The sequence below is a fragment of the Aegilops tauschii genome, chromosome 7 (assembly GCF_002575655.3).
Source record: "Aegilops tauschii subsp. strangulata cultivar AL8/78 chromosome 7, Aet v6.0, whole genome shotgun sequence".
Classification (NCBI taxonomy): domain Eukaryota; kingdom Viridiplantae; phylum Streptophyta; class Magnoliopsida; order Poales; family Poaceae; genus Aegilops; species Aegilops tauschii.
Genome location: NC_053041.3, coordinates 177725728 through 177750467, shown reverse-complemented (window position 1 = coordinate 177750467; position 24740 = coordinate 177725728). Strand labels below are relative to the sequence as shown.

At 46.2% G+C, this 24740-nt stretch overlaps 1 protein-coding gene across 2 annotated transcripts; it reads right to left on the bottom strand.

Moving 5' to 3' along the window:
* Positions 1 to 4380: 4380 nt before the first annotated feature.
* Positions 4381 to 8035, bottom strand: LOC109770094 (ADP,ATP carrier protein). 2 transcript variants are annotated; one of them, XM_045230728.2, is made up of 5 exons: positions 7959 to 8035; positions 7726 to 7875; positions 5310 to 5804; positions 4843 to 5214; positions 4381 to 4755 (listed from the first exon to the last, which is right to left on the bottom strand). In XM_045230728.2, exons 3-5 carry the CDS (start codon positions 5778 to 5780, stop codon positions 4459 to 4461), a joined length of 1140 nt encoding a protein of 379 aa, XP_045086663.1. In that variant the 5' UTR covers positions 5781 to 5804; positions 7726 to 7875; positions 7959 to 8035; the 3' UTR covers positions 4381 to 4458. The 2 variants fall into 2 exon arrangements, with proteins under 2 accessions (XP_045086663.1, XP_020184396.1); XM_020328807.3 differs by having other exon boundaries at positions 7726 to 8004.
* Positions 8036 to 24740: the final 16705 nt, after the last annotated feature.

Sequence of the window (24740 nt, the reverse complement as noted above, 5' to 3'; positions counted from 1 at the left end):
TCAGGCCGGCTCCTGCCGCCGGGCCGTCCGCATCGTCATCTGTTGAACCGCCCCCAGGCTGGCGTCCTAGTCCGAACTACCGCGGCAAAAACCCTATCTACAGGCCGCCGTCGACTCGTTCGGTTCCGCCTATGACATCCCCAGCACCGAGTCCTGCACCACCCACCAGTGCTCCATCTGCGGTTGCATGGCGGCCTCCTCATGATCCTTGGACGGGGCTTGTTCAAGCATGGCCCATGCCCTGGTCCGCTCCGTCCACCCTCGGTGCTCCGCCGACATACTCAGGTGCCTGGCAACCCGGCCTTCGGCCGCCTACTGGTGCTCCCGGGGTTCTCAACCCCCGACAGCCGGCCAATTCCTATCACGCCGCCCCGACGTATGCTCCTTATGGTCATTACAGCACCGACGGCGGCGCCTACTACACACCTCAGCCGGTCCTGCTCCCGACGCCACCCCCACCACAGCCGGCCAATGCCTACTACACTCCCCAGCCGGCCCTACTGCCTTCACCATCGTATCCGCAGGCACCGCTTCCGACGCCACCCTCACCTGCGACGCCGAGCTGGGATCAAGCTGCCTTTCTCCAGGCCATGAATAACTTTGCTGCACAAGGAAACTCAGGTACGGATTGGATCTTTAATTCAGGGGCCTCTAGTCATATGTCTGCATCTAGTAATTGGTTATCTTCTTGCACTAAATCTCCTTTCCCTTCCATTATCCTTGGAGATGGATCATCTATTCCTATATATTGTGTTGGTCAGGCTCAACTTCCCTCTTCCACCAAACCTCTTTTACTTCGCGATGTTCTAGTTGCACCCGCCCTCATTAAAAATCTTATCTCTATTCGCCAATTTACTTGCGACAATCTAGTTTCGGCTGAATTTGACCCTTTTGGTTTATCCGTGAAGGATTACCTGACCAAGGCCGAGATCGCTCGCTTCAATAGCTCCGGTGATCTTTATTCTCTTAATGGAGTTCCTGCCGCCACCCCTCCAACATCCATGCTGGCCTCCGTCGATCTCTGGCATCGTCGCTTGGGCCATCCCAACCCCGCCGTCTTAGCTTCTATGCTTAGTGAATTTACCATACCATGTCATAGGGACTCTCATAATTTTGTGTTTTGCGAGTCTTGTCAATTAGGCAAACATGTGCGTCTTCCCTTTAGTTCCTCTAGTTCTTGTAGCACTTATCCCTTTGAATTAATACATTGTGATTTATGGACCTCTCCCATTGCAAGTATTTCGGGTTTTAAATACTACCTTGTTATCCTAGATGATTTGACCCACTTTGTCTGGACTTTTCCTCTACGCAACAAATCCGAGGTCCATTCTCTTTTACTTAATTTTCAACGCTATGTGTCTGTTCACTTCTTTCTCCCAATTCGCTTTATCCAATGTGACAATGGTCGCGAGTTTGATAACATAAAAAATCGTACTTTCTTCTTACAACATGGCATCCTGCTTAGGTTCTCATGTCCCTACACCTCCCCTCAAAATGGTAAAGCAGAACGCTCTCTTTGCACCCTCAATGATATAGTTCGCACTCTCCTCATTTAATCATCTATGCCTCCCAAGTTTTGGGCTGAAGCCCTACACATGGCCACCTTCCTTCTAAATATTCAACCTTCTAAAACTAAACCCAACACTACTCCCTATTATTCCCTCTTTCTTTCCCACCCCGACTACTCCGCAGTTCGTGTTTTCGGCTGCCTCTGTTTTCCCAATGCCTACGCCACTTCTGCAAATAAATTGTCACCACGCTCTATCCCATGTGCTTTTCTCGGCTTCTCTGACGAGCACAAAGGCTATCGCTGTCTCGACCTTCACACCGGACACGTTCATGTCTCTCGTCATCTCACGTTTGCTGAGCACATTTTTCCTTTCTCACAACGCACTACTACACCATCCAACACCCCTAGCTCCGCAAACACACCCTCTCCCCGTCCTTTCCAACTATATACTCCCCTACCTGCCGAACACAACTTATCACCACCACCATTAACACCCACCATAGCCAATCCCAACCATACACTCACCCCACCCGAGACGTCTCCAACTCCCCCGACCCCTGCTTCCTCCCCAACACCCCCGGCCCCTACTCCCACTCCACCACCCAGCCCTACTCCTTCGTCCGACTCTTCCGCTGCGCCGGACTCACCAGTACCCACCTTACCCCCTCGTGCTATTCCTACAGCAGCCCCGATTAATGATCATCGCATGCGTACTAGGGCCAAATCAGGATTTCATCAACCCCAAGACCGCCTAAACCTTCATACCTCCATATCTCTCACTTCTCTTCTAAAGAATTACAAAACTGCTCTACTTGATCCCAATTGGGCCGCTGCCATGCAAGAAGAATATAATGCTTTACTTCAAAACAACACCTGGCAACTTGTTCCTCGTCCTCCCAATACAAATATTGTTTCTGGCAAATGGATTTTTTCGCCAAAAGTTCCACTCTGATGGGAGCCTCTCACGATATAAAGCCAGGTGGGTTTGTCGTGGCTTTTCTCAGCAACAAGGAATTGATTACGAAGAAACCTTCTCTCCTGTTGTTAAACCTAACACCATTCGCACCGTTCTTAGTGTTGATGTCTCCTCTTCATGGCCCATTCACCAACTTGATGTTAAAAATGCTTTCCTCCATGGTTCCCTTCAAGAAACTGTCTACTGCCAGCAACCTCTGGGTTTTGAAAATCCATCCTTTTCAACTCATGTATGTCTTCTTCAGAAATCTCTCTACGGTCTTAAACAGGCCCCACGAGCTTGGTTTCAACGCTTCTCCTCCTTCATTCAAACAATAGGCTTCACTCCATCTCTCTCCGACACCTCTTTTTTTGTGTATCATCAAACTTCTGACACTGCCTATTTACTTCTCTATGTAGATGATATCATTCTTACCGCCTCCTCTCAAAAGTTCCTAGATCATATTGTCTCTCTTCTTAGATCTGAATTTTCTATGACTGACCTAGGACTCCATCATTTTTTAGGCATTGCTGTTGTTCAAGATTCCTCCAGCCTTTTTCTTTCCCAACGCCAGTATATTCTTGATCTTCTTAATCGTGCTGGTATGCTTGACTGTCAATCATCTCGCACTCCTGTCGATACTAGTTTTAAACTTTCGGCTACCGGTGAACTCTTTTCCGATCCTACTCTCTATCGTAGCCTAACAGGTGCTCTCCAATATCTCACCATTACTCGTCTTGAAATCTCTTTTGCTGTTCAACAAGCATGTCTCTATATGCATGATCCCCGGGTTCCTCACTATAATCATGTTAAACGCATTCTTCGGTATTTAAAAGGAACTCTCAATCATGGTCTCCACCTCAATAATTCTTCTCCAAACTTGCTTACCGCATACTCTGATGCAGACTGGGCTGGTTGTCCTGACACTCGAAGGTCCACTTCCGGTTTTTGTGTTTTTCTTGGTAACAATTTGATTTCTTGGTCTTCGAAAAGACAGGTTACAGTCTCACGTTCGTCGGCCGAGGCTGAGTATCGCGCTGTGGCACATGCCGTTGCAGATACCATCTGGATTCGGCAGTTACTCTCCGAGCTACACAGGCCTATTGAGCAGGCCACTATTGTCTACTGTGACAACATATCAGCAGTCTACATGACCAGCAATCCAGTTCAACACCGACGCACAAAGCATATTGAGATTGATATTCATTTTGTTCGTGAAAAGGTTGCTCTTGGTCAGGTTCGGGTGCTTCATGTTCCCTCTACGGCTCAGTTTGCTGACATTTTCACCAAGGCACTGCCTACTAAGCCGTTTCAAGATATCTGTTTCAGTGTCAACGCCGTCGAGCCTGCCGTTGATACTGCGGGGGATGTTAGAGTAGTCATTATGGTATACGACTTCTAGTCCAAGTCAGTTTTGTACCCCTACCCCAAGTCGGTTTGTACCCTCTTATATACTCTTGTATGCCGCACCAAATCATCAATAAGCAACAGTTTTATTCAGCTTTCAAAAAGGTCTTCGCCTTCGTGGGCTGAAAGTGTTTGACCGGTACAGTTAACTGAACAACAGAAACAGATGCCCGGTACAGTCAAGTGGAGAACAGATGACTGATACCAATACTGAAGAACTGGAATTGGATTTGGTATAAATTGAAAGATGATCAATAGCTTACTGGCTTTGTTATTTCTGAACCAAATCTTCGAAAATAGGTTTCATTCATTCCTCCATCCATCACCGTTAGAGCCACATGATGCTGCAAAGTGCAAACTAGTCTCATACTCTGCTATTCAGTTTGTTCGTTTGATCAGTTGATGTCTGTATTTTTTATTGCTTTGTGTGATGTTTCGTGTTTGCAGGAAGGAGAGAACAGATCCACCGGAGAGCACCGTTGGCGCCGAAATAGGATCATCCACAAGATACACACCCCATATGGCAGATTTTATTCAAAAGCAGCGCTACACCATCGCACAAAATTTAGCCCTACAGCATCCATACTTAGCCGCCACCGGACCCATACTTCTTGCCAAAGACGACCACCTGGAGCTTGTCATACACAGCAAGCACACCAGCACCCGCAACAGCACGGAGGATGTTGGCGCCAGCACCCTTGAAGAGGGACTTGGCGCCCTCCTCGGCGATGATCTTCCTGAAAGCATCCATGGAGTTCTTATACTTCACGGACTCACCAGATGTCATCATCATACGGCGGCGGACGGTATCAATGGGATACGAGGCAAGCCCTGCACCCATCGTCACACCCCAGCCAAGCAAGAAACTGGCAAGCAAGTTATCCTGCAGAATATGCATAGAGTAAAGAAATATGATATCAGTGAAAAATGTGTAGAGTGAATTTACAGAAACAATGGTATGGTTACTCACCTCAAGAGAACCAACAAGAACCGCCGGCTTGAGGGAGTCGTACATTCCGAAATAAAGACCTCGATAAACGATGATGCCCACACAGGAGACGTTGAAGCCACGGTACAAGCCGCGGACACCGTCGCTAGCAAGGGTCTTGCGATAGACATCTACGATGCCATCGAACTGCCTCTGGCCACCCACCTTTGCAGCCTTGGCATCATTGGCAAGGCGAGTACGAGCGTAATCCAGAGAATACACAAACAACAGAGAAGAAGCGCCGGCGGCTCCTCCGGAAGCTATGTTGCCGAAGAACCACTTCCAGTAGCCATCCTTGTCCTTTCTAAAGTTGAACATGCGCTTGAAGTGGTCCTTGAAGGCAAAGTTTAAGGCCTGAAGCAAAGGTGGAAATCATTCAGTCCACTTTCATGAAAAGAAAAATGCAAAAAGAAAAAAAAAGTAAGGGCGGAATGTGTAGGATGCAGGACCTGAGTCGGGAAGTAACGGATAACATTGGCTGTGTTTCCCCTCCAGAGTGCAACCACACCCTCATCTTTTATTGTGCGGGTGAAGCAATGGCCGATACTTTTGTAAGGATGAGAAAGCCTACCACTCTTGATCATTTCATCCTGGTTCTGAATCAAGAGCTTAACACGCTCAATCGGAGCAGCCGCCGTTTTGGAGACGGCAGCAGAAACTCCACCCATTAGAAAATCGATCATGAATCCAGAAAAACCCTTCTCCTCGGGCGCGGGGGCACGGATCGGGGATGGTGTATTGCGAGGCAAACGCCCAATACTTCCATTCGTCTGATGGTATTTTGTCACGGAGAAATTGCGCGCATAATGTGCATTGTTGATTACATGACTTCTCATGGCAGAAGAAGAGATTTCTCTGAACAACATGGACTGTCCATGGAGCTTCTGGACCACAGATGGAGGCCGCAGCTCATCCATCATTTCAATATGCAAGTCAGAAGTGATCTGTCAGACAACAATTGTGGACATGTTTGGGTTAGATTGAAGTTAATCCATCAAACACATCTTAGATTATAAATATCTCGTACTCCCTCCGTTTTTATTTACTCCGCATATTAGCTTTGGTCAAAGTCAAGCATTGTAAATTTTGACAAAATTTATAGACAAAAATATTAACATATACAATAACAAATCAATACCATTAGATTCATTATTGAATGTACTTCCACACATCATATAGATTTGTTATGGTATTTATATTCTTTTCCATAAACTTGGTCAGACTTTAGGAAGTTTGACTTCAGTCAACTCTAATATGCGGAGTAAATAAAAACGGAGGGAGTACAAAGTTACAAGTAGAACACAAAAATAATTAAAGGGAATTTATGTTCCAACTACATTCCTTTAAGGATGAGTGCAGCAGAAAATATTTCAATTGAATATAATGGCAGTAGGGAGAACAACTACATGTTTAACAGCATATTGATGTGCACCCAAATAATCTAAACAAAATAAAAATGTTACTCCCTCCGTCCCATAATATAAGAGCGTTTTTTACACTACATTAGTGTCAAAAACGCTCTTATATTGTGGGACGGAGGGAGTAGTATTTAAGTAAACATGAAAATACATCGCCAACATTACGGCCAGCAGGAGGTTGATGATATCTAAGCAACAAATTGTTACACAAAATTTTGCACTTAACTACGAACTAAGCTTAGCTCAGATGGCTAGGTTCCTTGTCGTGAGACCTGCCCACTACGAGACAGTATCCAGCAACTTCGTCAATCTAAGATCTGTTGGCTCAATCTCTTCGAGGTACTCATAGGTGTAGGGTTGAGGTAGGGTGTGCGTGCGCGTATGTGAGCATTTGTGTCTGTAGTGTGTTTCTCAAAAACAAAGTTGCACTTATCTCCCTAGAGACTGAAGCACTATTTTGGTGTGGTGGTAACTTTGTAAGTCCCAGCAACCAAACTATAGTATACCAAGTTCTTTATTCCGATTTTTCTTTCGCCGACATGGGGGGTCATCAATTTGACAAGTACAAATTGCCAGTGTCATGAATCAAACACAAGACCATGATGTCTAGAGTAGTACTTGCATATAATATATACCCTAAAAAACTTGCATATAATATAAAAAACCAAATATCAGATTTTTTGAGAAAAATAAATCAAGAAATATGATTTTGCTGAAACATTTCCAATTTTTTCCCCTTAACTTCCAGAATCGGATGGAATCCCCATATCTTGAATGAAGCGAAAGAGACATACAAAAATGAAGTTGTATTACTGCTTCTAAGACCCATCTTGGGATATAAGGCATCATTGAGTACTCAACAACCCTTCCATGTGAGGGCACATGGCAGTCGTGTTGTGTGCCAAAAAGTTAAAATCATGTGTAATATTATTCACCGAACGTTCGCTGGGGTGCATGGCAAAACGGACGTTTTTCACGACAACTTATGTGTTGGGAGCATGGCAGTTCTTTCCAGCGAACAGGGCAATTTTCTCAGTAAAATCCTCTATTTGCCAGAAATTGTCATGTGCTTTCATAGAATTTGGCATAAAAAACAATCGCAATTGTCATGCCCCACAGCGAGCCGTTCACCGGCTAGGCCAAATTAACAGCAACAAGCCTGATCACGGCGGAACTAAAATTCCCTACTAAGAGCAATTCTGGAGGAACAAAGCGATTCTAAAAACAGAATTATCCACGGACAAAGTGTGAAGAACTCTCAAAAACAGATATTGCTGATTTCTGTTTGCCTCTGTACCGGACTCCGAGGCTAGCGGCGGCTATTGAAGAGGAAACGAAGATCTAGCGTGAGAAGCACCAGACGAAGATCTGAAGAGCCTAGGAACCATGAAGAGGCCACAGGCATCTACAGCTGCAAACCACGAACTGATAATGCGATTTTCCATACCTGCAGAGTATGGTCGACAGTTTATCTGCTGGCTTGGTGGACTCTGCGAGGAGCGGAATGATTAGAGGTCCAATAGCACTGCGTGTTCCCCTTCTGAAGCCTAGTTTTGCTGCTGATTGGTTGATCTTCTCCCTTTGTTCGCCTGGATATCTGTTCTTTCATCCCCTTCTGTATCAATGGAAAATGTAGAGCTGACGTTAAAAAAATATAAAGAAGGGTCGAGAGAGAGCTGCCCTGCCCCCGTGTGCTGGTTCGGTTGGCGTCTGATCTTCTTCCAGAGAGCTCCATGGGACACCTTGCCGCCGCTTCTCCTGGCACTTTCTAGGATGAGTGGTGAGCTGGACCGTTCTATGATTTTCAGCTGTTTTTCTTATTGAATTCAGAGATCGGAATGACTTGTTGTCTTTGGCAATTTTTCTTTGACTTGTTTGTTGTCTTTTAGCGATAACAATTAGACAAAGTCTAGATCTCAGTCCTTGCACGAAATCACTAATTAAGAAGTACTCGTTGCAAAGAACACTCCACCTTCCCAGGTCACGACAAGTGGCGTACATGCAGCGCGCCACTTGTCGCAACCGGGTAGTTTTCTCTTTTTTCGTAGATCTGTTTATTCAAAACATTTTATCTCTTAAACCGTGCGTCCAAATCTCAAACCGTTTTCACCATTGGATTCCTCGCGTCGAGATCTTCAAAACTAGATCCCATGTTGATAGGTTTTAACGAACTTTTTTTTCATGAAAAAAAACGGATGAAAAAACCAAACCGGGAGCACGTTTTTTTTCCTTTCTGAAAGAGGCACGCCCGTGCCTTTCGCGAAATCACAACCGTGCCTTTCGGGGAAGCAAAACCGTGACTCTCGTGGAAGGAAAAAAAAACAGAAAACACGTTTTTTTTCCTTTTTCGAAAGAGGCATGCCCGTGACTCTCACGAAAACACAACCGTGCCTCTGGCGAAAGCAAAACCGTGACTTTCGCGAAAGAAAATAAATAGAAAACGCGTATTTTTTCCCTTTCCGAGAGGCACGGCCGTGGCTCTCGCGAAAGCACAACCGTGCCTCTCGCGGAAGCAAAACCGTGACTCTCGCAAAAGAAAAAAAAACAGAAAACGCGTTTTATTTTTTCCTTGCCGAGAGGCACGGCCGTGACTCTCGCGAAAGCACAACCGTGCCTCTCGCGGAAGCAAAACGGTGACTCTCAAAAAAGAAAAAAAACATAAAACGCGTTTTTTTTGTTTCCAAAAGGCACGACCGTGACTCTCGCTAAAGCACAACCGTGCATCCCACGGAAGAAAAACCGTGACTTTTCGCACACAAAAAACGAGTTTTTTCGCGTAATTTTTTTTTTCAAAAGAATTTTTTTTGTCGAAAAGTTAAGGAAGGCCGGGAGAAAACCAAAACGTCGAAAAAACCCAAAAAAACCATTTAAAAAGCCGAAAACGCGTGTGAAAAAATAAAAAAAACCAAATCTGAAGGGAGTGTCCAGAGCGCGACACGTGGCGAATGACTGAGAGCGCGCCAAGTGGCGCTGATCGTTGCGAGGCTCCCGAAGGAGCGCTCGTTAACTAGTTGCTCTCCCGTTCGCATGCCTGGGGTTAGTTTCGTGTTTGTTTTGTGTTGGCCTGAGTTGGCCTCTGTTGGCTCACCAAGTGGGCTGCTGTTGGGCTGTATTGACATTGTCCATTCGTTGTGCCTGTGTTTGTTTTCTTATTTTTTTTATTTGTGCGTTTTACTGGAATTGCTAGAATATTGTCCCGTTGGTGTATTGCTACACAGCACAATGTAGCTCTTATTTTTTACGCTAGAATTGCTAATGCTCCGTTCCTTCTTTTTGTGTCATCTTGTTTTTCTTTAATCTTTTTTTACAAAAAATATTTTGTATTCTTAAATGATAAATAAATATTTAATGTAACAAATAGAAAAAATAAAAACAAACAACATATAAAGAAGAAGACAATTTAATTGAATTGTCTGTGACTGACGAATAACTATATGCGGCCGACTAGTGTGTAAATGGGTATCAATATTATTTTGGAAGGGGAAAAAGTATTTTGCATGCGAATGACATGTAATTGTATGCAACACGTAATTGTGTCCGATCGAGGACATGCAATTGCATGCGGCTAACATGTGTGCACCTAGGTAGACGAACAAGCAACTCATGTGACCAACGTGTGTGCCACCTGATGGCAAATATTAAAAAAAGAAAACAATGAAGTTTGCTAGCAAATATTTAAAATACGGATTTGAATCTTCCCTCATCCCTCACAAAACAATAAAGAGTTGCACTCTCTTTGAAGACATGCAATTATAGTCGGGCGACGCTTGCACTGGCGTGCATAGTAGCAACTGCAATGCCTTCCTTCACCCGGACAGAACAGTACTGAGTTGGAGCTGCAATCAGAAGACGCGCATGCAATTACGTGCCTACTAGCAAACTCCATTCACAACAGTATTAAAAATGTGTCCGAGGATCTGGACAAGTAACTCTTCTCTACTTTAATATGCTCCTTTTTTGAGAAAACGAGCTCCGCTGTCAGAATCAGATACAAAAAAAATATCTTCATCCTTCGAAAAACAAAAAAATGCAAAAAGAAAAAAGGAAAATAATGTGTATGATTTCAAAAAATAAGAAAAGAAACACAAACTGGTTGTGAGATCGGGTGTTTGATTTGTGTTTGCATGGCAGAAAACGGGGGTGTTATGGTGCTCGTGTGACACATAGCGAGGGTAGGGGATTCACGGGGGAGCTGCCCCCTTCCGACCAAGCAAAAAAGTCTAGTTGCGAAAAATGTTTGTAAAAAGATATGTAGTTATAGTCCAGGGGACAACGCTTGCAATTTCATGACTAGTTGCCTCCCTCTCTCTTGTTGCCGCCCCTCCGACAAAACAAAAGCGCCTAGTTGCAACTAAGTTAGAAGATACTAAGTTACGACCATGCTAGAAGACATGCAGTTACATGAGTATAGTCGGACATGCAGCTGGACACCTCTCTCTCGTTGCCGCCCCCTCCGACAAAACAAGCCCCCCCTAGTTGCGACCAAGTTAGAAGACATGCAGTTGCGTGCCCGTTGTGGGTCATGCAACTGGCCCCATCTCTCTCAACGGCGTCCCCTCCGACAAAACAAGGGTCCGCCCCAGTTGCGACCATGGTCGAAGACATACAGTTGCGTGCCTAGTGTTGGACATGCAACCGGTGCCTCTCCCCGTACAACAAAAAATGGAAGCTGAGTTGCAACCAAGTTATAAGACATGCATCTGCGACCAAGTTAGAAGACATGCAGTTGAGTGCCCGTTGTGGGACATGCAACTGGCGCCCCTCCCCGTACAACAAAAATGGAAGTCAAGTTGCAACCAAGTTATAAGACATGCAGTTGCCACCAAGTTAGAAAGACATGCAGTTGTGTGCCTAGTGTGGGACATGCAACTGGGCCCCATCTCTCTCGACGTCGCCCCCTCCAACAAAACAAAGGTCCTCCCAGTTGCGACCAAGTTAGAAGACATGGAGTTGTGTGCCCATTGTGTCAACCCGGCAATCCGACCCAAGGGCGGCCGCGCCCATGGGCACCCGACCCGAATGGGTAGGGTATGGGTCGCCATCTTCACCCATGGGTAAGCCCGATGGGTAACCCGATTAGTCATGGATAGGGTATGGGTATGAGTTCGTGCCCGTGGGTTACCCATGGGTCGCCCGATTAATATTAATAAGTATATATATGTTTTACTTTACATGACTTGTGAATATTTTTGGTAAGATCTTTTAAGACATCATGCACCCACGTTGCTTTGTTATTGCTGTAGACAGACTTTTCTTTTGAGTCTAAACACACTTTATTATTCAAGGAAGTTCATAGGGATACAATGAATGTCTGGTGGGTTTATAAGCCACAAATGGCGCCCAAAATCCAGACCGAAAGTGTGCTTAGCAAGACTATGCGCCTCAATATTGGTGGATCTACCTTGGAAGATGAAGGTAAACTGATGAAAATCTCTTGACGTCTCAATAATCTCCTTGACAGTGCTTGCATACGTCCCTCCTGTACCATGCTTGATATCGTTTACAACACCCTGACAGTCAGTAGCAACAATGAAATCGGTCAAAGCCAAGTTTGAAGCTAATGCTAGCGCCTCCCGGCAAGCTAGCGCTTCGAGAGTTGCAGGCTCCGTGATCCCATGTATTTTAATTGCTGATGCGCCCAAGAACTGACTAGAGGAGTCTCTGCAAATGGCGCTGAACGAGCCATGCAGGTTATCTCTCAAGACCGCACCATCCACTCTGATCTTCGAGAGCCCCGGCGGTGGAGGGATCCAGTTTTGCCTTGTCTCTTCAGCACTTGGGGCTGAATGCGGTACACTCTTCTTGGGTTTACAATCCTCCAACTCTCTGATGTATCTCATGATAAAATTATGCGTGGTCAGGGGACTTTGGAAGATATTTTCATGGAGTGTCTGCCGACGAGCATACCAGAGAGCCCACATGGTAACTGCTACCTGGGTGAATTCAGCGGAAGAAAGTGTATCCAAAAGGGAGAATAGCCAACGTCGTGCATCCGGTTCATAGGTGTTGTTTAAAGCTTCAACCAGGTCATGATCTTGCAACGCCCAAACACATCGAGCTACTGTGCAATGGAGCAAAGAGTGCTGCCATGAGTCTTCAGAGCCGCACAGACCACACCTCGTAGTGGTTGACATGTCCCGGTGGTGTAGAACATCTGCTGTGGGAATAGACTGTTGTGCTAGCCGCCATAGGAAGATTTTAACTTTGGATGGAACATCCACTTTCCATAGTCTCTCCCAGGACTTAGTTTCTCTGGCCGTATCTGACGAGTGGCCTCTACCCTCGAGCCAGGCTTCTCTCCTCATCTTTGTTTCAACAAGCATACGGTAAGCCGATCGAACTGTGAAAACACCGTTCTTCTCGTGTACCCATGACCAAAAATCCTCAATTTGTCTCGTACACAAAGGTATAGACATGATCGCTTGTGCGTCTGTAGGTAAGAAGATCTGTGAAACTGCAGCTCGGTCCCATTCTGCGCTGGGCAAAATGAGATCACTGACCCATTGTGGTGGCTTAGCGACCAGACTAGCTATAGGTCGCATATTTGCTGGTCTCAGGAGCCAGTTCTGATCCCATATACGTGTCGTGAGTCCATCACCGATGCATTTGATAATGCCCTGCTTGAGAACATCACGACCCTCAATTATAGCCCGCCAAATCTGAGAAGGAGCCGAGCCGAGCTCAGCATTCAAGATATCAACTCCTGGATTGATATTTGGCCCTCAGAACTCGTGCACTGAGTGAGTCTGGGTCCATTAATAATCTCCATGCTTGCCTTGCCAGGAGAGCTAGGTTAAAAAGCTCGATATCCCGGAATCCAAGACCTCCACAATATTTTGGCTTGGTCATCATGCTCCAGGAGACCCAACTTGGCTTCCTTTTCCCTTCTTTGCTCCCCCACCAAAACTTTCTGATCAAAGAGTTGATATGTTCACAGAGGCCACGCGGTAATTTGAAACATGACATGGAGTAAACAGGGACGGACTGAGCCACAGATTTTATCAAAACCTCTTTGCCCCCTGCAGACAAAAGTTTTTCCATCCACCCCTTGACCTTATTCCAGACTCTGTCTTTTAAGAATTTGAAAGCTCCATTCTTGCAACTACCCACGTCTGTTGGCATTCCCAAATATCTATCTGAAAGTGACTCATTTGTAATATTTAGCGCATTCTTTACTTCGGCTTTGAGAGTGGAGGGGCAGCCCTTACTAAAGAACATAGACGATTTTGATAAGTTAATCCTTTGACCAGAGGCATTACAATACCTTTCCATCAAGGAAGACAACTGATTTGCTCCATCAGCTGGCTTTGACAAACAGCAGGCTATCATCTGCAAAAAGCAAGTGGCTCACCGGCGGTGCCGACGGAGCAACTCGGATTCCACTGAGGCTCGATGATTCATCTTGGGTTTTTAAAAGGCACGAAAGGCCCTCCGCTGCCAGCAAAAACAGGTATGGAGAAATTGGGTCTCCCTGTCGGATTCCCCTAGAAGGGAGAAATTCCTCTAGCTTGCTACCATTGAAAAGAACTGAAAATTTTACCGAGGTTACCATGCGCATAATTGTAGCCACCCAAGAAGGGGCAAATCCCAACTTGGTCATGATAACTTCAAGATAATTCCACTCGACGCGGTCATATGCTTTCATCATATCCAACTTAACTGCACAATATCTATTCCTTTTGGCTTTGTTCCGCTTCATGAAGTGTAAGCACTCATAAGCTGTTATAATGTTATCTATAATCAGCCGTCCCGGAACGAAGGCAGACTGCTCCTCTGAGATTATGTCAGGTAAGATCCTGTTTCAATCTGTTAGACAAAACTTTTGAAGCAATCTTGTATAAGACGTTGCACAGACTAATAGGCCTGAACTGGGATAAATTAGTGGGTTCCTTCACCTTTGGAATTAAAACAAGGATCGTTTCATTGATTACCTCCGGACTTTCTTCTCCTCGCAGAATGCGCAATACCACGTTAGTTACCTCGGCGCCACATAATTCCCAGTGCCTCTGAAAAAAATGTGCCGGGTATCCATCCGGCCCCGGGGCCTTGGTAGGGTACATCGGAAAAAGGGCTTTTTTCACGTCATCACCGGTGTAGGGAGCGGTCAGGAGCGTGTTCATCGCATGAGTAACCTTGACCGGGACTGCATTAAGAACCGAATCCATCCCCGTCGTTCCTTCTGAAGCAAACAGGTTTTTGTAGAACTCATTTGTGAGCGAGGCCATCTCGGCGGGATCGTTTGTAGTCGTTCCATCCGATCTTTCTAGACTTTTTATGGTATTCTTCCGTCGACGAAGGCTAGCTCGCCGTTGAAAGAACTTGGTATTTTTGTCCCCCACCGTAAGCCAATCCACACGTGATCTCTGCCGCTGTTTAATTTCCTCCATGTGGTAGAGCTCAACTAGCCTATCCGCGATTTTCGTCTCTGCATGTGAGGGTGAGATCCGCTGGGGGTCATTCTGCAAAGTGGTCAGCTCCCTTTTCAGCTTTTTGATCTCCTTCCCCACGTTTCCAATCGTATATGCACTCCATTGTCTCAACAAAGCCGACAAGTCCCCCAGTTTTTTGCTCATCTGTGTAACTATTTGTCCATCTGGTGACCCGCTCCACATTGCTTCGAGAGACGAACCAAAGTCCTCATTTCTTTCCCAATACACCTCATATCTGAATAATTTCCTTTGAAGTTGGACAGGGTTAGCAGGTTCCAATTGCACTCTAATCGGACAATGGTCCGAAGAGGCTGCCGTTTCGTGTGTAAGATTAGCATGCGGGAACCTAGCTGCCCAATCCATATTTGATAAGGCTCGGTCAAGGCGTACCCTGCAATACCCGCCTCCGGCAGTTTTCTTCTCAAAGGTCCATGGTTTGCCTTGATAACCTATATCGGCCAGAGCACACACGTCCATGGCTTCCCTGAAAGCTTGCATTTGTGCATGTCTTCGTTGTCCCGTACCTACCTGCTCGTGTGGGTGAAGGACTTCATTGAAATCTCCAATGCATAACCACGGCAAATCATTTACGGACACGAGCGACTTGAGCATATCCCACGTTATGTACCTCTCCCCAACTTGTGCTTCACCATACACACACGTGAGCCTCCACTCACCCTGATCAGAGCTAGAAACTGTTGCATCAACATGGTACTCAGAGTAACCAAAAACATCAAGATTTATTCCATCATTCCAAAACAATCCAATTCCGCCACTCCAGCCTGAACTACCAACAGCATATGAATGATTAAAGCCTAAAGTACCAGCAAGATTTTCGACACGTGCCTTAGATATTTGTGTTTCTACGATACATAGCACTGTCGGGGCAAATTGCCTCGCTAGGTCGCGAAGCTCTCGAATTGTCGCGGCTCTGCCCGCACCGCGACAATTCCAACCGCGACAATTCCAACATATGATATTCATTGTGCCCGGCGATCCTCCACGCGGGAGGTCGCCGATTTTGCATCTTGTGGTTTCTCTTGAGCAGCGTTCTTCTTCAGGCCATTCTTGTCTGAGTTAACTCGAGTTCTCTTTGGATCTTGCTTCGAGGATGGACTTGCAGGCACTTCAGGCGGGAGTAAAGCTAATGCACTTGATGCTGCAGGGGGGAACAGACTTGGCTCCTCCATCTGACTCAGCCGAACACTTCCTGCTATCTTCCACCTACCATGACAGCATCAGCATCACTTTCTCGTGGCAGCTCGGGGTCTGCAGCACCCGTGTTGACATGATCTGATCCCCGCCCCAGATGAACGCCCACCACGGCGACCGCCGCGGCGTCCTCGACCACGACCAGCCCCTGGACCTGCTCCCACACGCATGTTCCAGTCCGCTCTGAGATCTTTAAAGTGCAGCGCAGAGGGGGGATGGATTCCATCACCATGCTCCTTGTAGACATGTCCAAGGTGACCACAGACCGCACACCAGTCCGGCAGGCGTTCATACTTCACACGATAAATTTGTCGCTTTCCATCACGGACCATGGTGACCGCGTTTTTTTAGAGGATTGGGCACGTTGATCTTGACCCAAACCCGATAAAAATTCCCGGCAAAGTTTTGTGTCATAGTTTCTGTGAATAGGACTTCGCCAACTCTTGCCACTAGGGGCTGGACAAGGTGTGCGTAAAGATCAGGCACATCATGGATCTGGATCCAGATATTGAGCGTGTCAAGGTTAACCTCTGTTGGCTTGGTGATTCCATCATATGGGGTGATGATGACCGCATGACCTCTGAAGTTCCATGGCCCATCCTGCGTCACCTGTTCCCAATCACCCAGACATTGGAAACGCAGGGTATAGAGGTTATCCTCAAGGGGACGGAACTTGACATCATGAGCCAGATCCCAGGACACCCTCATGTTCTTGAAGAACCAGTATTGATTGTACGGCTTGTCGATATGAACCCTAGCCACCGCCGTCCACCTGGTTGCCTCTGGTGGAGCATCCTTCTCATCGAAGACGACATCGTCGAGGTCTCTCACGGAGGCCTAATTCAGCCATCATCTTCTCTACTTCCGCCGCGGAGGATGAGCCAGACGCTCCCATCGATCCCATCTCCGCCGAATCCTGAACCCTAGCCCGAGGTATAACATGATCGGACTTTTGAAGCTAGCCCTAACTCTCCTTTCGCCGCCAGGGAATCAATCAAGGCTGGGTAGTGATGCCAGGATCACCCCGTAATCGGCCCGAATCGAAAGCTTGGGGCGATTGGAGGAGGGGAGGTGAAGGTCTTGACGGTGGCGAGAATCGCCGCTGGGAGAAGAGAAACCCTAGCTTTCGCAGGGAAGATTGGTCGCTTATTGCTGTAGACAGACAAAAGCATAAAATAACAAAAAGCTTAGCTCAGTAGCATCAATGGAGCAACACGTTCGGCTTGTTGGGCCACAAAAGCCAGCCCATGTGCTGCTCTGCATGCACGTAGCAAGCAGAATACGCAACTTTCCGGCTGCATTAGTACCACCTCGCCTAGCGAGTGCATAGGAAGTGGAGCGCTGCCTATATAAGTCAATAGAAGGAGCAGTATGCGAGTAGAAATCCTTGGTTCGGAGGAAGTGCATGGCCCCAACAGGTAGCATAAATTAAATAATAAATAAATGTATTATGCCCGATGGGTGCCTGATCGGGTTGGGTAACCCGATGGGTTCGGGCATGGGTTTGGTAGAGGTCGACTCGACCAAACCTGATCCGATTGCCAGGTTGGCCATTGTGGGACATGCAACTGGTGCCTCTTCCTGAAAGTTGAGGTTATAAGACATGCAGTTGCGACCATGGTTGAAGACATGCTATTGCGTGACTAGTGTGGGACATGCAACTGGTGCCTCTTCCCGTACATCAAAAAATGGAAGTTGAGTTACAACCAAATTATAAGACATGCAGTTGCGACCATAATCAAAGACATGCAGTTGTGGGACATGCAACTGGCGCCCCTCCCCGTACAACAAAAATAAAAGCCGAGTTACAACCAAGTTATAAGACATGCAGTTGCGACCAAGTTAGAAGACATGCAGTTACGTGCCTAGTACGGGGCATGCAACTAGGCCCCATCTTTCTTGACGCCCCCCCCTCTCCGACAAAACAAAGGTCATCCCAGTTGCGACCAAGTTAGAAGACATGGAGTTGCGTGCCCATTGTGGGACATGCAACTGGCGTCTCTCCCCGCACAACAAAAATGGAAGCCGAGTTGCAACCAAGTTATAAGACATGCAGTTGCGACCATGGTCGAAGACATGCAGTTGCGTGCCTAGTGTGGGACATGCAACTGGTGCCTCTCCCCGTACAACAAAAAATGGAAGTTGAGTTAACGTTGCAACCAAGTTATAAGACATGTAGCTGTGACCATGCTCAAAGACATGGAGTTGCGCGCCTGTTGTGAGACATGCAACCGGCGCCTCTCCCCGTACAACAAAAATGGATGTCGAGTTGCAACCAAGTTATAAGACATGCAGTTGCAAGCAAGTTAGAAGACATGCAGTTGCGTGCCTAGTGTAGGGCATGCAACTGGGCCCCATCTCTCTCGACGCCGCCCCCTTGACAAAACAAAGTGTTGGGGAATGTAGTAATTTCATAAAATTTTCCTTCACACACGCAAGATCATGGTGATGCATAGCAACGAGAAGGGAGAGTGTTGTCCACTTACCCTCGTAGACCGAAAGCGGAAGCGTTAGCACAACGCAGTTGATGTAGTCGTACGTCTTCACGATCCGACCGATCAAGTACCGAACGCACGGCACCTCCGAGTTCAACACACGTTAAGCCCGATGACGTCTCTCGAACTCCGATCCAGCCGAGTGTTGAGGGGGAGTTTCGTCAGCACGACGGCGTGGTGATGATTTCGCCTAAGCACCGCTACAGTATTATCGAGGTGGACTATGGTGGAGGGGGCACCGCACACGGCTAAAAGATCAAACGATCAATTGTTGTGTCTCCAAGGGGTGCCCCCCTCCCCGTATATAAAGGAGTGGAGGAGGGGGAGGGCCGGCCCTCTCCATGACATGCCCTAGGAGGAGTCCTACTCCCATCGGGAGTAGGATTCCCCCCCTTCCAAGTAGTAGGAGTAGGAGTCAAGGAAAGGGAAGAGGAAAGAGAAGGAAGGAGGGGCGCCGCCCCCTCCCCATAGTCCAATTCGGACTAGTCAATGGGGGGGGGCTGCCTCTCCCTCTCCCCTAAAGCCCAATAAGGCCCATATACTTCTTCCCCCGTATTCCCGTAACTCCCCGGTACTTCGAAAAATACCCGAACCACTCGGAACCTTTCCGATGTTCGAATATAGTCGTCCAATATATCGATCTTTACGTCTCGATCATTTCGAGACTCCTCGTCATGTCCCCGATCTCATCCGGGACTCCGAACTACCTTCGGTACATCAAAACACATAAACTCATAATATAACCGTCATCGAACTTTAAGCGTGCGGACCCTACGGGTTCGAGAACAATGTAGACATGACCGAGACACGTCTCCGGTCAATAACCAATAGCGGAACCTGGATGCTCATATTGGCTCCCACATATTCTACGAAGATCTTTATCGGTCAAACCGCATAACAACATACGTTGTTCCCTTTGTCATCGGTATGTCACTTGCCCGAGATTCGATTGTCAGTATCTCAATACCTAGTTCAATCTCGTTACCGGCAAGTCTCTTTACTCGTTCCGTAATACATCATCCCACAACTAACTCATTAATTAGTTACAATGCTTGCACTAGTGACGTGCGTTACTGAGTGGGCCCAGAGATACCTCTCCGACAATCGGAGTGACAAATCCTAATCTCGAAATACGCCAACCCAACAAGTACCTTTGGAAGCACCTGTAGAGCATCTTTATAATCACCCAGTTACGTTGTGACGTTTGGTAGCACACAAAGTGTTCCTCCGATAAACGGGAGTTGCATAATCTCATAGTCATAGGAACATGTATAAGTCATGAAGAAAGCAGTAGCAACATACTAAACGATCGAGTGTTAAGCTAACGGAATGGGTCAAGTCAATCACATCATTCTCCTAATGATGTGATCCGGTTAATCAAATAACAACTCTTTGTCCATGGTTAGGAAACATAACCATCTTTGATTAACGAGCTAGTCAAGTAGAGGCATACTAGTGACACTATGTTTGTCTATGTATTCACACATGTATCATGTTTCCGGTTAATACAATTCTAGCATGAATAATAAACATTTATCATGATACAAGGAAATAAATAATAACTTTATTATTGCCTCCAGAGCATATTTCCTTCACAAAGGTCCTTCTAGTTGCGACCAAGTTAGAAGACATGAAGTTGCGTGCCCATTGTGGGACATGCAACCGGCGCCTCTCCCCGCACAACAAAAATGGAAGTCGAGTTGTAATGAAGTTATAAGACATGCAGTTGCGACCAAGTTAGAAGACATGCAGTTGCGCGCCTAGTATGAGACATGCAACTGAGCCCCATCTCTCTCGACGTAGCTCCGTCCGACAAAACAAAGGCCCCCCTAGTTGATACCAAGTTAGAAGACATGCTGTTGCGTGCCCATTGTAGGACATGCAACTGGAGCCTCTCCCCGCACAACAAAACTGGAAGTCGAATTGCAACCAAGTAAAACCAACAAAAGGGCTATACAACTCCTAGTTATGGCCCAATAATACATACGAGGGTATTTGAGTTCAGAGATAATCCTCAAAAACATGGATCTGATTCCGCGAAAGTAATGTTTCAGCAAAATCATATTCTTCGACCTACTAATGTCGACTAGAATAAAACAAAACAAGTGAATTGAATCACTCATGCTGATGGCTTCAGTAATGTGTATGAGGGGATATGAGAGAAGCACTTCTTGAGACACCAAAAAATATCCCAGTAAAGAACAGTATAAATGATAGCTCTCACCAGATTAAAAAAGAAAAAATGTGTCCAAAAAAAGATAACTAGCAGAGATTTATATCCTAAAAAACAAAAAAGAATGTCAACTTAGCAAAAACCCCAAACACACATCTGTCTTGTCACCTACTCATGAACAGAGGGTGTAAAAAAATGCACTATACTCTCAGAGGATGTACAGAGGGGTGTGAAAATTTCTCTATAAGTACGTACAAGCATAAAAAATGTGTTGATCAAATACTACTTCCAGTACAATCCAACGGAGAAACACACTTCATCTTCAGTCCTTGGCCTACTAAAAGAAATTTAGTACTACTAGTTGTAAAACAATCTTTACGGGAAAGAACCTCAAAATAAACAGCAAAAAAAGCAAAAAATAAATAAATCTGAATGACACTTGACGGTGGCATATAAAAACGGAGATTTATTTATCAAGGTAAGTGAATCTACCTACAAGCAAAGAAACCAGTTTCATCGTCATAAAATCCACCACACCGACATTGCCGATAGACACGCGTGAGCGAGAGACATGTAGTTGTAAACTAGAAGGCAATATTTTCAAATAAACATAAAAAAAGCAAGTTTTTAATAAATAATTTAAAACAAAAAGGTAGGAAGAATGGCCATTAGCCTGAAAAATATTTGTAAAGACCAAAAAAAGTCACATAATCAACCGATTTTGCAAAATGAACACGCCCAAAGTTGCTTATATTCCATTGGATATCGACTTCTAGGTCGGGAAAGAAGAAATTTCAGAAACACAAAGAAATAAATTTTTTGTAAAATGACACATATCAGGCATCTCATCCCCACACACACTACCTCATCGTAGTTGCAAACACATTGTACTCCTTGCAGTTGCCCGTGAGTTTGGATGCAGGCAGTTGTGCAGGCGTTCTACGAGAAGTGCATGGATGAACTCTGGTACATATGAACCCACTTTGAAAAACACATTTCTAAATGCTAAAAAAATCTGAAAAATGTTGCACGGGTATGTCTCAATGTTCTATATGCGTGCATAAAGTTTCATGAAAAATTAACTTTTTTTGTGGCCTGTGCAAAAAAGACAAAAAATTATGTGATGGAACACTATTTAGAAGCACTAAAATTTGTTTTTTTTTGCGGAGACAAAACAAAAGACATTTTTTTCATAAAACTTTGTGCCGCGTACCCACATTTGCGAACATGTATGCATGATATTTTCTTTTAAATTGTTTGACATTTTTAAACGTGCTTAAGATGATTTTTTTTTAAAAGTGGGTGCATATGCCCATGGATTCAGGGGGTGCCCTCTCGGCGTTCTACCCCCTTGTAGTTGAACGTCGTTCCCATAAATACAATTGTGCGTACGGGACACATGATTTTTTTAGTGGTAAAAATACAAAGTAAAAGCAATTGTTTCTCTATCAACCTGACATAGAAAAGAATAAGACATATAAACATGACTAAAATATTTTTTGGTAATACATAAATGAGAAAAGCAAAAACTATAAAAAGAAATAGGCAAGATAATAAACAAAAAAATCACGTAGAAAAGACATCAACAAAATTAGAGTAAAAATAGCTCAAGCGTGCCAAAAGGTTTGTTTTACAATATTTTAGATGGTCCATATTTCAATAAAAATAAAAATATAAATAAATTTAAAAATAGCTTAATAAATATGATAAATAAATGCACTAAAATAGAAAAGAAAAAATAAATAAAAAGGAAGGATAAAAATAGACGTGAATACACAAACTGAGTTGCTCTAGTGAGCTTCTTACTGTGCACACTTGCCCAACAAAAAAAATAAAGAAAAATACAATGCATTCACATGGCAGACCTATGAGAAAATAAAAAACAGAAAAGAAAAAATATAAAGAACCGCAAGCGACAACCCATGGCCCAGATAGGAAAGCAATGCAGCGGCAGAAGGTCCAGTGCCCGCTGGGACAAAGCCCAGTACGTTTGGACAAGAAATACATCAGCGCAACAGAACACAGATCGATCAAAGCAAAAGCAAATCGTACTGCTAATCATCGACTGAGACTTCACTAAATCTCAGTCGACTGAGATATAGCAAACCCCAATTATTATTTCCTCACCTGGAGATCAAGAGCTACCATTGGTATACATAATCACATCAGGGCAAACATCAGCTATTACAGGGCGTAGGTGTCACCCAAAATAAGGAAAATCAGGAGCTGGCTAGAATCGATACTGCGACCCGCCGTTCACAGGCGTCCCGGATAAACCACCAAGCCACGGCGGAGAAAAATCAGGCGCTGGCTAAAATCAGGTTGGCCTAGTTTGGATCAGTACGCTTCCGTCCGGCGCTTGCGAGTCGCCAACTCTGAACCACCGGCGCCTCTCCGCAGCTGCAGTACTAGCATCAAGCCGCCAGTGCCCCGCGACCCCTGGACCTCGTCAAATCGCCGGGCCACCCGGCTGCCACTGCCGTGGCCTCGCCTTGCTTGAAGTCGCCACGGACTTTCTGACCCGCCTCGTCTTTGAGACGCTCGCATCTGAGCCGCCGCATCATCACCAGGGGCTGCCACAGCGCCCGCTTCAGCTGCCGTGGGCCGTATCATCGAGCCGTCACCGCGACCCGACTCTCGCATCAAGGGCTCTCGCCGTCGCGGATTCGCCTATAAACCGGCTTGCCGCCTCTACTGTCGCACGCCGGGCCGCCGGAATCTGCCTCTGCCGTGGCTCTCTTGCTCGTGAGCCGCCATCCGCTTCCATCGGTCACTGCTGTGACCCGCCATACCTCTGTCACGGTCCGCACAACCGGCCACCAAGTGCTCGGACTCGCCGCTGCAAGCCACCGACGGCCTTCTACCTCGAGCCGCCTTTCCGCTCTGGTCTCCACGCATCTGGGCCGCCTTGCGCTGCATCATGCTGGCTTTCCACCGCGCCGGCTGTCTTTTTTCCTCTGCTGTGGCACTGCCGAGGCTGCGGTGAGCCGCCCCGGCGTGAGTGGTCTCGCCTCCGTCATGAGCAGTGCCGCCGGTACATTACCGTTGTCGCTGGTTGACGCCTCCAAACTGTCGGCTGCAGTTGAGCCGTCGTCGTAGATTCGCCGTGGCCGCCTCAACTCTCCGCAAATCGCCGAGCTCCTCGCCTCGCCTCTGACCCGCCCTCGCGCGGTCCCTCACAAAGAGCCGCCGTTGCGACCGCTTCCAGGTTGCCCTGGCCTGCTCCACTTCTGCCAGGCCACCGCCTTCGCCGCCGGCCTCGAGCCGCCCTGTGATGGCGGGTCTCGTTTTTGCTCTTAGGCCCTCCACTATGTGACCGGTGCCTGGTGCATTAAAATATGGTAGATTGAGCATCGATGCCCTCAGGAAAAAATTTGGCACCGCCCTTACACTGTTGGGTTGTAAAACCCGTAGAAAAGCGGGACCCGCACGTACATAAAGAAATCGAGCAAGCCAACCTCCCCCTCGATCCTTCGCGTTGGAAGTGGGCATCGGTGTACAGTTTAATGTATTTTATTGTCATGCTAGAAGTCGGCATCGGTGCCAGCACTTGCTCCGGTTCCCACAATATTTTTTATAGCACCGCATGGGTTATGGAGGGCACCGGTGCCAAATTGTGCAGAAGTAGATTTGGCACCTCTTTTGGCCTACATAGTGAAAGACCTTAACAGCGAAAGAAGAGATAAGAGGAGATTGGATTGAAAGAAAAGTCAAAATGGTCAAAAAAAGTCAACATGAGCCGGAGGATCCCTTCTAAGCCGCCCCGGGTCGCGCTTTAAGCCGCCACCTCTATCATTGTTGCTGCAACCCTACAGCTGATATTTCGTGATAAAACATATTAGAATTCACTATTGCAAAGGAGGCCATCAAGCTATGGCCCTTGCCTACACCGGATGGGTCAATGGACAGGATCAATTATAACCGTCAAGATTCAACATATTCCACCAATCTACTGGTCATATCATGGTCAAGAATGGAGAGTCTCAAGCCAACTCCTCGAGTAGTCTTAAGACTCAGGGGCTACAATGACATGACTCAGCAAATCTTGCCAGTTCCAGCAGATTCAAGAACCCGAGGACGTTGGAGGGAAAGATAACCCGGTCCCGGAGGCTACTGCCATATTGATGAAAATTTAAAGGCCGTCAGAAAATTT